We start from the raw sequence: 12,776 nt of genomic DNA, 5'->3' as shown, positions 1-12,776 counted from the left end.
GCCTTTTTAAATTGACTTATTTTTACTAATATTTCTTTTATTCCGTTCTCATACCCGGCATCCTCCCCACAATCCAATAATAGAAATAAATTAATGAGATATGAGTGGTCCCCGTTTTCCAGAAGTTATGTTACTACCTTAAATACATTAAGCATTCCTTAGTGCTGTTCAATTGTTTAAGCGTTCTTAAGCTGGAAAAAAAAAAAAAAAAAAAAAAAAAAAAAAAAAAAGGCTCAAAAACGCTCAAAAACGCTATTGCAAAAATGCTGAAAAAAAGCTGGAAAAAGTTAAAAAAAAAAAAAAAAGTCACTGCAAAGACACCGGCGTCTTCACAGCGCTTTTCCAGCAGCCCGTGTGCATGGGGGCCCAGGTGCTCAGCAAAATAATTCAAATGTTTTAGCGATATAATGCAATCTAATTCAAGTATTCAGCAAGATGATTTATATATTCAGCAGTATAGTTCCAGTATAAGCTTATTTGTTCCACATTTTGTTACTATGGAATTTCTTCTTATTCTATAGTTTGTACTATCAAGCCTATAATTAGTACCCTTTGCAAAAAAAATAAAAAAAAAAAAATTCACAAGAAAGGGAGATACTGCAGCAGCAGCAGCAGCAGCAGCAGGCAGGTGGGGGCTGGGAGACAACTCTTCCGTTGGCTTGTCTTTCTTTCACCTTCTCCTTCTCTTCTCCCCTGTTCCCCCCCCCTGTTTTTATTGTTTTTCTTAGCTCACTTGATTCTACTTTTTCAGCTCTTTCGCCTTTTCCCCTGCTTGTTCACTTCAAGACAATTGCAATAGAAGAGCCAAAAGAGGAGGAAAAAACAAAAACAAAAAAAAAAACGCTCCAAAAACGCTCAAAGACGCTATTGCAAAAACGCTGAAAAAAGTAAAAAAAAAAAAAAAAAAAAAAGTCACTGCAAAGACACTAGCGTTTTCACAACGTTCTCCCAACAGCCCATGTGCATGAGGGCCCAGGTGCTCATAAAAATAATTCAAATGTTTTAGCGGTATAATGCAATCTAATTCAAGTATTCAGCAAGATGATTTATATGTTCAGCAGTATAGTTCCAGTATGAGCTTATATGTTCCACATTTTGTTACTATGAAATTTCTTCTTATTCTATAGTTTATACTATCGAGCCTATAGTTAATACCATTTGCAAAAAACAAAAACAAAAAAAAGACCAAAAAAAAAAAAAAAAAAAAAAAAAAGGATCACAAGAAAGGGAGCTACTGCAGCAGCAGCAGCAAACAGGTGGGGGCTGGGAGACAACTCTTCCGTTGGCTTGTCTCTCATTCACCTTCTCCTTCTCCCCTGTTCCCCCCCCTGTTTTTATTGTTTTTCTTAGCTCACTTGATTCTACTTTTTCAGCTCTTTCGCCTTCATTTACTTTCGCTTTTTATTCCATTTTATTTCGTTTTATTTCAATATGTTCTTTCCCTTTCCCTTTCTCTTGCTCCATTACTTTTCCTTTGCCTTTTCACTTCAAGACAATTGCAATAGAAAAAAAGCCAAAAAAAAAAAAAAAATAAAATACGGTACTTATCTTTTAGTTGTTGTTGAATTTGGGACAAAAAGGGACGCTCACTACAGCTTGTTGCAGTCAGACGCAGGTACAAACTTCCTCTGGCTTACTCCACAAGACAGCTCAGTGAGTGATGAGCAGGGGGGGCGGGGAGGGAAGCTACCTACACCTTCTCATCAGGCCGATCATTCCTCTCAGCTGCAGGGAGAGGGTTCTCAGGATCCTCACGCCGTGCACAGAGCCATTACCAGGCTCCTCCCTCCACCATGGTGGAACATATCAACACTTATAAGTTAAAAAAGTAAATGGCCTATTATTATAAAAATAGATTCCTATAGAGAAAAGGTTCCTAAAAATTGTAAAAAGAAAGATAACACGCCTCATACCCCATGGGTGAAGCAAACTCACAATTGGACAGAACTCCCATGTACCCAAAACTCACAATTGGACAGAACTTTCATGTACCCAAAACAACAAAAATACTTAAATGGTATTGAAATGTAAATTCGGTACTAAGTGGGACAGAGAAGCCCAGAGAGGCCAAAAAAATCAAACAATATTTATAGTCTTAACAAAGCAAGCCATCCAGATACTCCTCAAAGAAGGTAAGGTGAAATAAATACCCTCCACTCCTAATGTGTAATCTACGCCTAAGGCCCATTTAGGAATTGTCAATGAAAGCGTTGACATCCACATCGATATTCAATCCATGAGGCGTGTAACTTTTGATCCTATGGACCCAGGACATTCCCAATCTGGAAATGTCACGCACCATGGAACTCCCTCGCCAATGAGGTTTATACCGATAAATGCCCAAAAATAGGGTATTTTATGATCTAGAGTCTTGGGCGTACCCTTTATCACCACTTTTTCCCTGCAGCATAAGGAGGTTAAACAATTGGTGTCCAAACATTGGCATATTATTACCAATGATAAAGTTTTGAAGGAGGCCCTACCGCTGAAACCTAAAATTGTTTTCAGGGGAGCCCCTTCTTTTAGAAACAAACTGGCCCCCAGCATATTGGACCCCCCAACCAATAGGACCACTTTTTTTGATCAATTGACTGGCTTTTATAAATGTAACAAGTGTCGGGTGTGCTCTACCAATTCTTGCCCAAACAGGAGGACTCAGTCCTTTGTGTCCACTGTGACAGGTCAAACTCATTCGATCACCCCTTTTATTACGTGTTCCACCTTTGGGGTGGTCTACATGTTGCAATGCCCGTGTGGCTTGCAATATGTGGGACGTACCAAACGTCCCCTACAAGTGAGGCTCAACGAGCACATCACCAATATATTGACAGGCTTTAAGAACCATTCAGTTTCTAAGCACTACCGTTTGGTACACAATAGGGATCCCTCCAATACCCTATTTTTGGGCATTGATCGGTATAAACCTCATTGGCGAGGGAGTTCCATGGTGCGTGACATTTCCAGATTGGAAATGTCCTGGGTCCATAGGATCAAAAGTTACACGCCTCATGGATTGAATATCGATGTGGATGTCAACGCTTTCATTGACAATCCCTAAATGGGCCTTAGGCGTAGATTACACATTAGGAGTGGAGGGTATTTATTTCACCTTACCTTCTTTGAGGAGTATCTGGATGGCTTGCTTTGTTAAGACTATAAATATTGTTTGATTTTTTTGGCCTCTCTGGGCTTCTCTGTCCCACTTAGTACCGAATTTACATTTCAATACCATTTAAGTATTTTTGTTGTTTTGGGTACATGAAAGTTCTGTCCAATTGTGAGTTTTGGGTACATGGGAGTTCTGTCCAATTGTGAGTTTGCTTCACCCATGGGGTATGAGGCGTGTTATCTTTCTTTTTACAATTTTTAGGAACCTTTTCTCTATAGGAATCTATTTTTATAATAATAGGCCATTTACTTTTTTAACTTATAAGTGTTGATATGTTCATATCCATTCCTATTTTATTAAAATATTTTTTATGTTTGCCCACTGCTATTATGTACTAGAATATTTTGGGCATTACCACTCTGCATAGATCATAAGTTTAGATTTCTATGTTAGTGTTTTTTGGATATGTCACCCATATCTTGTTCATCCACAGATGTATACCGGATACACCTCGGGATCTCTATCTGGTCTCTTCCCATATATTTTAAATGTAAATGCCTTCATTAAAGATGGTGTTGTATTTTATTGTATTTTATTTAGATAGGATGCCCACATCCAAGATGGCGCTGTGTGTTTGTTTCCCTCAGCGGGACTCAGAGCGAAGCTTGGTGTGCGCATATAACGTGGTGGCTCAGCACGCTGCCCGTTCCCCATTGAGAACGTCAACGTATGACGAAACGCGTCTTGGAGGGACGTGCTGACGTCACCACGTTGCCATATTGAGGACGGGAGAGTGTCTGAAGTGCCGGCCGGCTCCGTTTTACTTTCGTTTTATATTTTCCATGTTCGTGTAAGTGCTACTTTATTTTTAATAAATTAAGAGTTAAACAGTATTACGCTATTGGCTGCTTTCTATCATATGTGTGCTGCTGAGCCTGGAACCTACTGTGGCAGGACGTATCCTCACTGTTCCTATAGGAGCTCGTTTTGGGATCTCCTTTCATCTGTCTATCCCATTTGGGGTTCTGGTAAGCAGGATCTCCTGTAGGTTTGCTGCTGCTTTATATCCGGTGTTTTTTTTCCGTGTATTGTGGACAGTCTTTGGCTAAATTTACTCCGCTCACACGTTTTTCTTATCTGGTAAGCAGTTTGCACATGTGATTTGCTGCACCTAGAGGGTTTTATGTCTTTTCCTGGGTGACTATTACAGGCCTATTTTTTTCCTATATATCTGGTAAGCAGATCTGAATGATATTCACGTTTTTTATTTTATTCACTCTAGTATCTATATCTTGCATATTCGCCTGACACTCATATAATCACTTCCAGTTGTTATCACTTACACTGGATTTTTTATGATCACGCATGATTTTTTGGGTTAAGATTGAGTGTTGCACATTTCTTTTTTGAAGTGTTTTACGTATCAGTATTACGCTATGTTTGCTTCATATATTTTTTGCTAACCTCTGTGGACTGTGTACACGGGACGAGCGTGTTTATCCTGCCTCACCGGGATTGATCCTCTCAAGGCCCAGGCTGGGTTTAAGCCACTTGCCCCATTTTGGCTTACTTCTGGTAAGCACATTACCTCACAAATTGTTCCAGATTTATGCCTGTTCATCACACTCTTATTCTGGATAATATTCACGTCACTCATTTATGACAAGATTTATGTTTGATTTATACAAGGGACTAATTAATGCACATGGGACTATACTTCACAACATTGATTTAAATTTTTTTTGTTCGTTTATAGCGCGGTTTCTCTGTTTTAAATTTTGTTTGGTGTGCCTCACTTGTAGCTGCAGCTTGCCATATATATATATAATTTTTCCAAGCGCAGTTTTTTTCTTTTAAATTATGACTCTATATGCTTGAATAAAATCCCTGAAGAAGGGCATTCAGCCAGAAATGTTGGGTCAAGTAAAAGAGTCGTTTCATATGTATCTACATCCATTACTACATGGATTTATATATTCGACATGATCTATATTTATTTTTTGTATATCACGATTGTTAACATTTAATAAAGATTTATATATTTTTTATATTTATGTGTTTTCGGTCACTTTTCAAAGTCCCATCTCCTAGGGGGTTCCCTCTTAAATCAGCTCACAGCTCCGCTTTAAAGCAGAGTAAGTAAGCAAGTAAAAAGACCATCCAGCGCCCAGACCAATGAACTTCACCCCGGGGGGGCTGTGCCACGTAATTATTTCAGAGATGCAGCCCTCCTCAGACAGGGCAGTCTTCGGAAAGCTGTGAAAACATGTACAAGAGGGTGACAATGCCTAGTGCATCACCTCCAAAATTATTTATTGTTAAATTATAAAATGGTAATATGCTCACAAAAGCAGAAAAAAATCAAGCTAGACAATAGCAGCAATCCAGCAAGTGAGATGGTCGACCCCACCGACACCACACAATGGAGAAGCTTACGTGTTTCAGGGGACAGACCCCCCTTTCTCAGAGCTATCCCAACCAAACAATATAACACCTTTTATATGTTTGCACATGGAGGACACATCCTCCCAGCAAAAAAGTAGGTGGGAGCCCCCATCACCCCTTCCATGATGTGTCAGCTGGATTGTTGCTATTGTCTAGCTTGATTTTTTTCTGCTTTTGTGAGTATATTACCATTCTATGATTTTACAGTAAATGTTTTTGGAGGTAATGCACTAGGCATTTGCGCCCGCTTGTACCTGTTTTCACAGCTGGGTTATGTGAACCTGACTTTCACGTAAAAGGAGAAATATGTTTTTTTGCCTTTTGTTATATCTAAGGCACATAGCTAATCCCACCAGCTACATGTTTGTAGCTTAAATATTGATATTTGTATTGAAAATGATAATTTTGGGCTAACTTTTTGAAATGTCAGCATAAATTTTGCCCTGTATGTGCAGTGCTGCATATCAGTGCCCATCAGAGCTGTATATCAGTGCCACCTATTAGAGCCCATCAGTGCTGTATATCAGTGCTGCCTATCAGTGCCCATCAGTGCTGCATATCAGTGCCGCCTATTAGTGCCCATCAGTGCTGCGTATTAGTGCCGCCCATCAGAGCTGTATATCAGTGCTGCCTATCAGTGCCTATTAGTGTTGCATATCAGCGATGCCTATCAGAGCTGTATATCAGTGCTGCCTATCAGTGCTGCCTATCAGTGCCCATCATCAGTACTGCATATCGGTGCTGCCTATCAGTGCCCATCAGAGTTGTATATCAGTGCTGCCTATCAGTGCCCATCAGTACTGCATATCGGTGCTGCCTATCAGTGCCCATCAGAGCTGTATATCAGTGCCCATCAGTGCTGTATATCAGTTCCGCCTATCAGTGCCCATCAGTGCTGTATATCAGTTCTGCCTATCAGTGCCCATCAATGCTGTATATCAGTGCTGCCTATCAGTGCCCATCAGTGTTGCATATCAGCGCCGCCTATCAGTGCCCATCAGAGCTGTATATCAGTGCTGCCTATCAGTGCTGCATATCAGTGCCGCCTATCAGTGCCCATCAGAGTTGTATATCAGTGCTGCCTATCAGTGCCCATCATCTGCATATCACTGCCGCTTATCAGTGCCCATCAGAGCTGTATATCAGTGCCGCCTATCAGTGCCCATCAGTGCTGTATATCAGTTCCGCCTATCAGTGCCCATCAGTGCTGTATATCAGTCCTGCGTATCAGTGCCCATCAGTGCTGTATATCAGTGCAGCCTATCAGTGAAGGAGAAAAATTCCTTATTTACAAAATTTTGTAACAAACTAAGAAAAACATTTTTCTTTCAACATTTTCTTTTTTTTTAATTTGTTTAGCAAAAAATTAAAAAAACCCCCAATGGTAATTAAATACCACAAAAAGAAAGCTCTATCTGTCTCAAAAAAAATTATAAAAATTTCATTTGGATAAAGCATTGCATGACCGTGCAATTGTCGTTCAAAGTGTGAGAGCGCTGAAAGCTGAAAATTGGCCTGGGCAGGAAGGGGGTGAAAGCATCCGGTATTGAAGTGGTTAATATCCAAAGTATGGGCAGGATGCACTTTAACTGTGTATTACTCTTCTCCACTCTATACTCATCGTCTTGTGTTCTGATTACTCCTTGTTTCAGATTTTCCTTGGCGTCCAGTGATGGATGACATTGAAGTCCCATCTTTAGTACACAACAGAGAAGCCAAGCTGCAGTGTGTGATCCGGGGGTATTTCCCCTACAATCTGGAGGTGAGGTGGTTACGGAGAGAAGCAGGAAAGCCGGAGCTGTATGAATTGTCTACCAGTGATAGATATAAGATTCCGGTGTTGGAGATCATACAGGGATCTGATAAGACTTACACCTGTACCGCCTCTATCATTGTATCCGTGTTACTGAAAACAGAGCACAAATCAGAGTTCATCTGCCGGGTGGCACACCCCATTCTGGAGACCCCTCTGGAGAAGAGGACGGGAGAGCTCACAGTGACAGGTATTACTATAGAATTTATTAGGAACACAAGAATGCATTGCTTCAAATACTAGAAAATTTGGTGTAAATGTACTTCCCCTGGTGTAAATGTACTTCCCCTGGGTATCCGGCTGAACCATGGGTATAAATGATGAAAAGATTTACAATGACCAGTCTATTTATAAAACATTTGTGCAAACTGAATTCAATTTCACCACGTTTTCAAAACAGATTACCTCCTGTATCATCAGCTCCATCTAGTGGCCATAATTCGCTATGGTTTCTCATTGAGGCATTTCAAAAAATGATACCACATTTTAACCACTAGATGGAGCTGATCGTACGGGAATGAATCTTGTAGAAAACATATGTGAGATGTAGTTCAGCTTGCGGTAACATTTGACATTCCAGCAACAAATGTTTTATAAATAGATCCTTTAGTGAAGGGGGTTCTCAATTTAAAACTTCATTTTAAAAAGTTAAATCTTTCAGGCTTGAAACCAGGAATTTTCACTCTATGTCTACTCAAAGCCAAGGTCACTTGTCAATTCAACAACAGCTTTATTACAGCACCGACCTGCAGCAATACTTCAGCACAAATTTTTGTGACAGAGTGACCTGCCATTATAAACAACTTCTTGTCATTAACAAAAACTCTCCAGGTATTCCACTTCATATAGATATTGGGAACAGGTAGTAATAAGAACTGAGTACTACAATAACAGTTCTAATGTGTAGCTTTGGCGTAAACTCACACTCAGTGAAGGCTGCACAATCCACCACTTTGCCTTAAAGCCGTATTAAAGCAAAAATGTAATACATTGCAGCTTACCAGTCATTAGATGTGGTGGCTGCATTAGTTGTCTTTTTTTTCAGGCTTTTTCCCTCTGTTATCACCTGGTGATCTGGCCAGTAATACACCTCCTGTATTAGAGTGCCCCCACTCTGAATGAAGGAGCACAGGGGGCACCTTTGGGGGGAGGGAAGTGTAAGGCCGGCCATACATGGTTGAATTTTGAAAGAATTTTCTTTTGAAAATCAGAAAATGTGTGTGTTTTGTGATCCGATGATGCCACCATTGAATTTGAAATTCGGCCAACCAAGCCTTCAATTTCATCTCATGTTGCTACAGAAAAGAATTTTCGTGGCTGGGAATCTTCTGTTCTTTCCGGTAATATTCTTTTCTTGCACATGCGCATTTTCTTTTTCGATTACATTTCTCGCAAAATTCTCCCATTACTGATTTCCAACATTACTCAAATTCGATGGCCGCATGGAAATCGACTGTTGCTGCAGCCCACTAATGGTGCGAAATTTGAATGAAAATTCTTAGATGAGATTTTCGAAAGAAAATTCTTTTGAAATTCGACCCAGGTATGTATGCAACTCTTAGGCCTCATGTACACTGCTGCTGGTAAATGGACGTTAATGGCGTGTACACATGACCGGACTTTTTGACCGAACTGGTCCGACGGAACGAATCTGTCGAACAATTCGACTGTATGTGGGCTTCATCGGACCTTTAGTGGACCTTTTCTGTCAAAAATCAGACAGACTTTAGATTTAAAAGTTTCAAATCTTTCCGACTGACTCGAGTCCGGTCGAAAAATCCGTTCGTCTGTATGCTAGTCCGATGGACGAAAACCGACGCTAGGGCAGCTATTGGCTACTGGCTATGAACTTCGGACTTTGGTGTGATCGTGTGTAGACAAGTCCGATTCGATGGAACTCCGTCCAAAGTCCGTCGAAAACTCAGACGGCATTCATTCCGTCGAAAGTCCGGTCGTGTGTACACAGCATTAGGAGCAGTTGGACATTTTTTCAGCTGCCCCTGAACCTTCCTCTGTTATCTTATCAGTACATGTACACAAGGTCATTTATAGTTGCTTCTAGGCAGTTGAGTTTAGAAGCTTTTTTGGAACGTAAAAAAATGGGTTCGCCGGATGTTTAGAGGCATTTGAAACGCCAAATGCCTGTAACAGCTTGTAAACGATGCTAAACACGATAACTCGCATTTAGCAGCGCTTCGTTTGCAGATGTTTTTAATTTTAACAAAAAAACAAACGCTTCTAGTCGCAAAAACGGCTAAACGCAACATGTAAACGCAGCTAAGCGGCCGTTTTTAGACGCCGGTTTCTAGCTGTCAAGTTAAATTGTTCAGGAGAGGTTAAACAATGTCCCGTGTACATGAAGCCTTAGAGAATTGACCCCTAAGTTGATACATTCCTGCAAATTTGTGTTTTATGTCCGGCAACACTGGAGCTCCAAACACAACCCCTTCCCACTCTGTGTCCGGTTATTAAATGGCTAAAGATTGAGTTCCAGCATTCCATGCTTCTGCGCACTTCCACCCACTATCTGTCCGCTGAGCCATACAACCTGCTTTTAAAATTGGTTGAATTCAACCAATAGGCAAGCAGGTGGGCAGGACCAGTAGGTGGAAACAGACAGAAGCATGGAATGCTGGGAATCGTAGGAGCAACACTAGTTTCTTCTTTACGTACCTGTTCTACTGAGGAGGCCTTGATTGCCACTTGAGTATAATGTAATTGGTGAGCGTCACTACTGGACATGGTGGGCAGGACCAGTGGATGGAGTATGCAGAAGCATGGAATTCTGGGACTTATAGAAGTAACACTTGATCTTCTTACATACTCTTTCTCCTAAGTGAGCCTGGGTGACCACTTCATTATGAGGCAAAAGGCCACTAATCTTGATGATTTTACCAGAGGTAATGTAGGCACACAATGGCTAAATCACACTTTGTGATGTGAAAAAATATAGAATTCTTTTTTATGCTAAGGGTTATGGTAATTAGAGCATTATATTTGGAATTGGTTATCTCTAATGTAAAAAAAAATATATATAAATTTATGTTTTGCATTTAGGAATCCCTACTGTGACCAGAAAACAGGATGACAAACATTTAATAGCAGAGATTTCACATTTCTACCCAGAGAAGATTACGGTAACATGGAGTCAAACCAAACAGAAGTCTGGGCTAGAAAACAAGTTTGTGCCGTATGATGAAAAGAAATATACTGTGTCTGAGCTGAGACAAGAGAGTGATGGTACCTTCTCTTTAACTAGCTCAGTCAAAAAGTTTAAAGATAATAAACAGTATAAACTCACAGTAGTCAAGACGACGTATAACGATAATAAACTGTATAAACTCACAGTCACACATGAGTCAATGAAATCACCAATTGAGAAAACCTATAAAGAAGGTAAAGAAACCCTCGCTGTTTTTTTTTTTTTTTTATCCTACAAGTGAACTTTTTCTAAAGGGTCTATGTGTAAAACATCACTGTACGAATGTGACAAACATTCACACAACCCCAGTGAAACTTGCCATGTTTTGTGTTATATAATTATTTTTGTATTTTTACTGGTTGAGGTATTTAAAAAAAATACTGCATTATGGCCACTCGATGGTGCTTACGATCATAGGAGGTATCTACACTATATTGTCAAAAGTATTGGGACACCTACCTTTACACGCACATAAAGTTTAATGGCATCCCAGTCTTAGTCCGTAGGGTTTAATATTGAGTTGGTCCACCCTTTGCAGCTATAACAGCTTCAACTCTTCTGGTAAAGCTGTCCACAAGGTTTAGGAGTGTGTCTATGGGAATGTTTTACCATTCTTCCAGAATCGCATTTGTGAGGTCAGGCACTGATGAGAAGGCCTGGCTCACAATCTCCATTCTAATTCATCCCAAAGGTGTTCTAATGCAGTGGTTCTCAACTCCAGTCCTCAGGACCCACCAACAGGCCAGGTTTGCAAGATAGCTGAAATACATCACAGGTGATATCACTTGCTGCTCAGTGATTGTAGTATTCTAGTCTGCAAATCCCCAAGGTAATACTTAAAATCTGGCCTGTTGGTGGGTCCCGAGGACTGGAGTTGAGAACCACTGTTCTAACGGGTTGAGGTCAGGCCAGTCAAGTTCCTCCACCCCAAACTCGCTCATCCATGTCTTTATGGACCTTGCTTTGTACACTGGTCCAAATCATTTGGTGGAGGGAGGATTATGGCGCAGAGTTGTTTTTCAGGGGTTGGGCTTGGCCTCTTAGTTCCAGTGAAGGGAACTCCTAAGGTGTCAGCATACCAAGACATTTTGGACAATTTCATGCTCCCTACTCTGTGGGAACAGTTTGGGGATGGCCCCTTCCTGTTCAAACATTACTGCGCACCAGTGCACAAAGCAAGGTCTATGGGGGCTGTGATGTTAAGGAGGGGGCAGAGTACACTGCTGTGGGTAGGGGTGATGTGAAAAGGGGTTAAAGCAGGACACCGCTGGGGGCGATGTAGGGGTGGTAATGTGAAGGGAGGCAGAGGACACTGCTGTGAATGAAGGAGGGGGGAGAGGTCACAGCTGTGGGGGGGGAGATGAAGTGAAGGGGGGGCAGAGGACACTGTTGGGGGCGATGTAGGGTGTTGATTTGAAGGGGGCCGAGGACAATGCTGTGAATGAAGGAGGGGGTAATGTGAAAAGGGTGGGGGCAGAGGACATTGCTGTGAATGAAGGAGAGGTGTGATGTGAAGGGGGGGCAGGGGACACTGCTGTGAATGAAGGAGGGGGTGATGTGAAGAGAGGCAGAGGACACTGCTGTGAATGAAGGAGGGGGGAGAGGTCACAGCTGTGGGGGGAGATGAAGTGAAGGGGGGGCAGAGGACACTGTTGGGGGTGATGTAGGGGTGTTGATTTGAAGGGAGGCAGAGGTCAATGCTGTGAATGAAGGAGGGAGTGATGTGAAGGGTGGGGGGCAGAGGACACTGCTGTGAATGAAGGAGGGGTGTGATGTGAAGGGGGGCAGGGGACACTGCTGTAAATGAAGGAGGGTGGGCAGAGGTCACAGCCCTGGGGGGGGAGATGAAGGGAAGGGGGGACAGAGGACACTGTTGGGGGCAATGTAGAGGTGTTGATTTAAAAGGGAGGCAGAGGACAATACTGTGAATGAAGGTGGGGTGATGTGAAGGGAGGCAGAGGATAATGCTGTGAATGAAGGAGGGGGTGATGTGAAGGGAGGCAGAGGACAATGCTGTAAAGAGAAATGAAAGAATGGGATTGCGATAGAGGAGAGAGGCTGTGATGTGAATGATCAGACTCATAGCACAAAAATGCGTCTCAAACCTCTGCTGGGAGAACATTTTACTGATTGGGCCTCCATGAATTTTAATTCATTACCTCTGATCTAGAATTTGCATTAGTGCAATTTTATTCAATTATTCTGGC

General features: G+C 41.6%; 2 protein-coding genes across 2 annotated transcripts in view; both read left to right on the top strand.

Annotated features, from left to right (window-relative positions):
* Positions 1-12,776, top strand: part of LOC141148554 (uncharacterized) — a 456,462-nt gene that overhangs the window by 146,950 nt on the left and 296,736 nt on the right. The gene's annotated exons all lie outside the window — the stretch shown is intronic.
* The window catches only part of LOC141148555 (uncharacterized), a 54,790-nt gene continuing 49,200 nt past the window's right edge, over positions 7,187-12,776 (top strand). Inside the window, exons 1-2 of the mRNA XM_073636106.1 lie at positions 7,187-7,557; positions 10,425-10,763. Of these exons, the coding sequence (XP_073492207.1) occupies positions 7,227-7,557; positions 10,425-10,763 (670 nt within the window). The 5' untranslated portion in view covers positions 7,187-7,226. The remainder of the gene's footprint in view (positions 7,558-10,424; positions 10,764-12,776) is intronic.

This window comes from Aquarana catesbeiana, linkage group LG06 (genome assembly GCF_042186555.1).
Source record: "Aquarana catesbeiana isolate 2022-GZ linkage group LG06, ASM4218655v1, whole genome shotgun sequence".
Lineage (NCBI taxonomy): Eukaryota > Metazoa > Chordata > Amphibia > Anura > Ranidae > Aquarana > Aquarana catesbeiana.
Note: the sequence above shows the minus strand (reverse complement) of the source record. Positions and strands in the feature narration are given on the sequence as shown.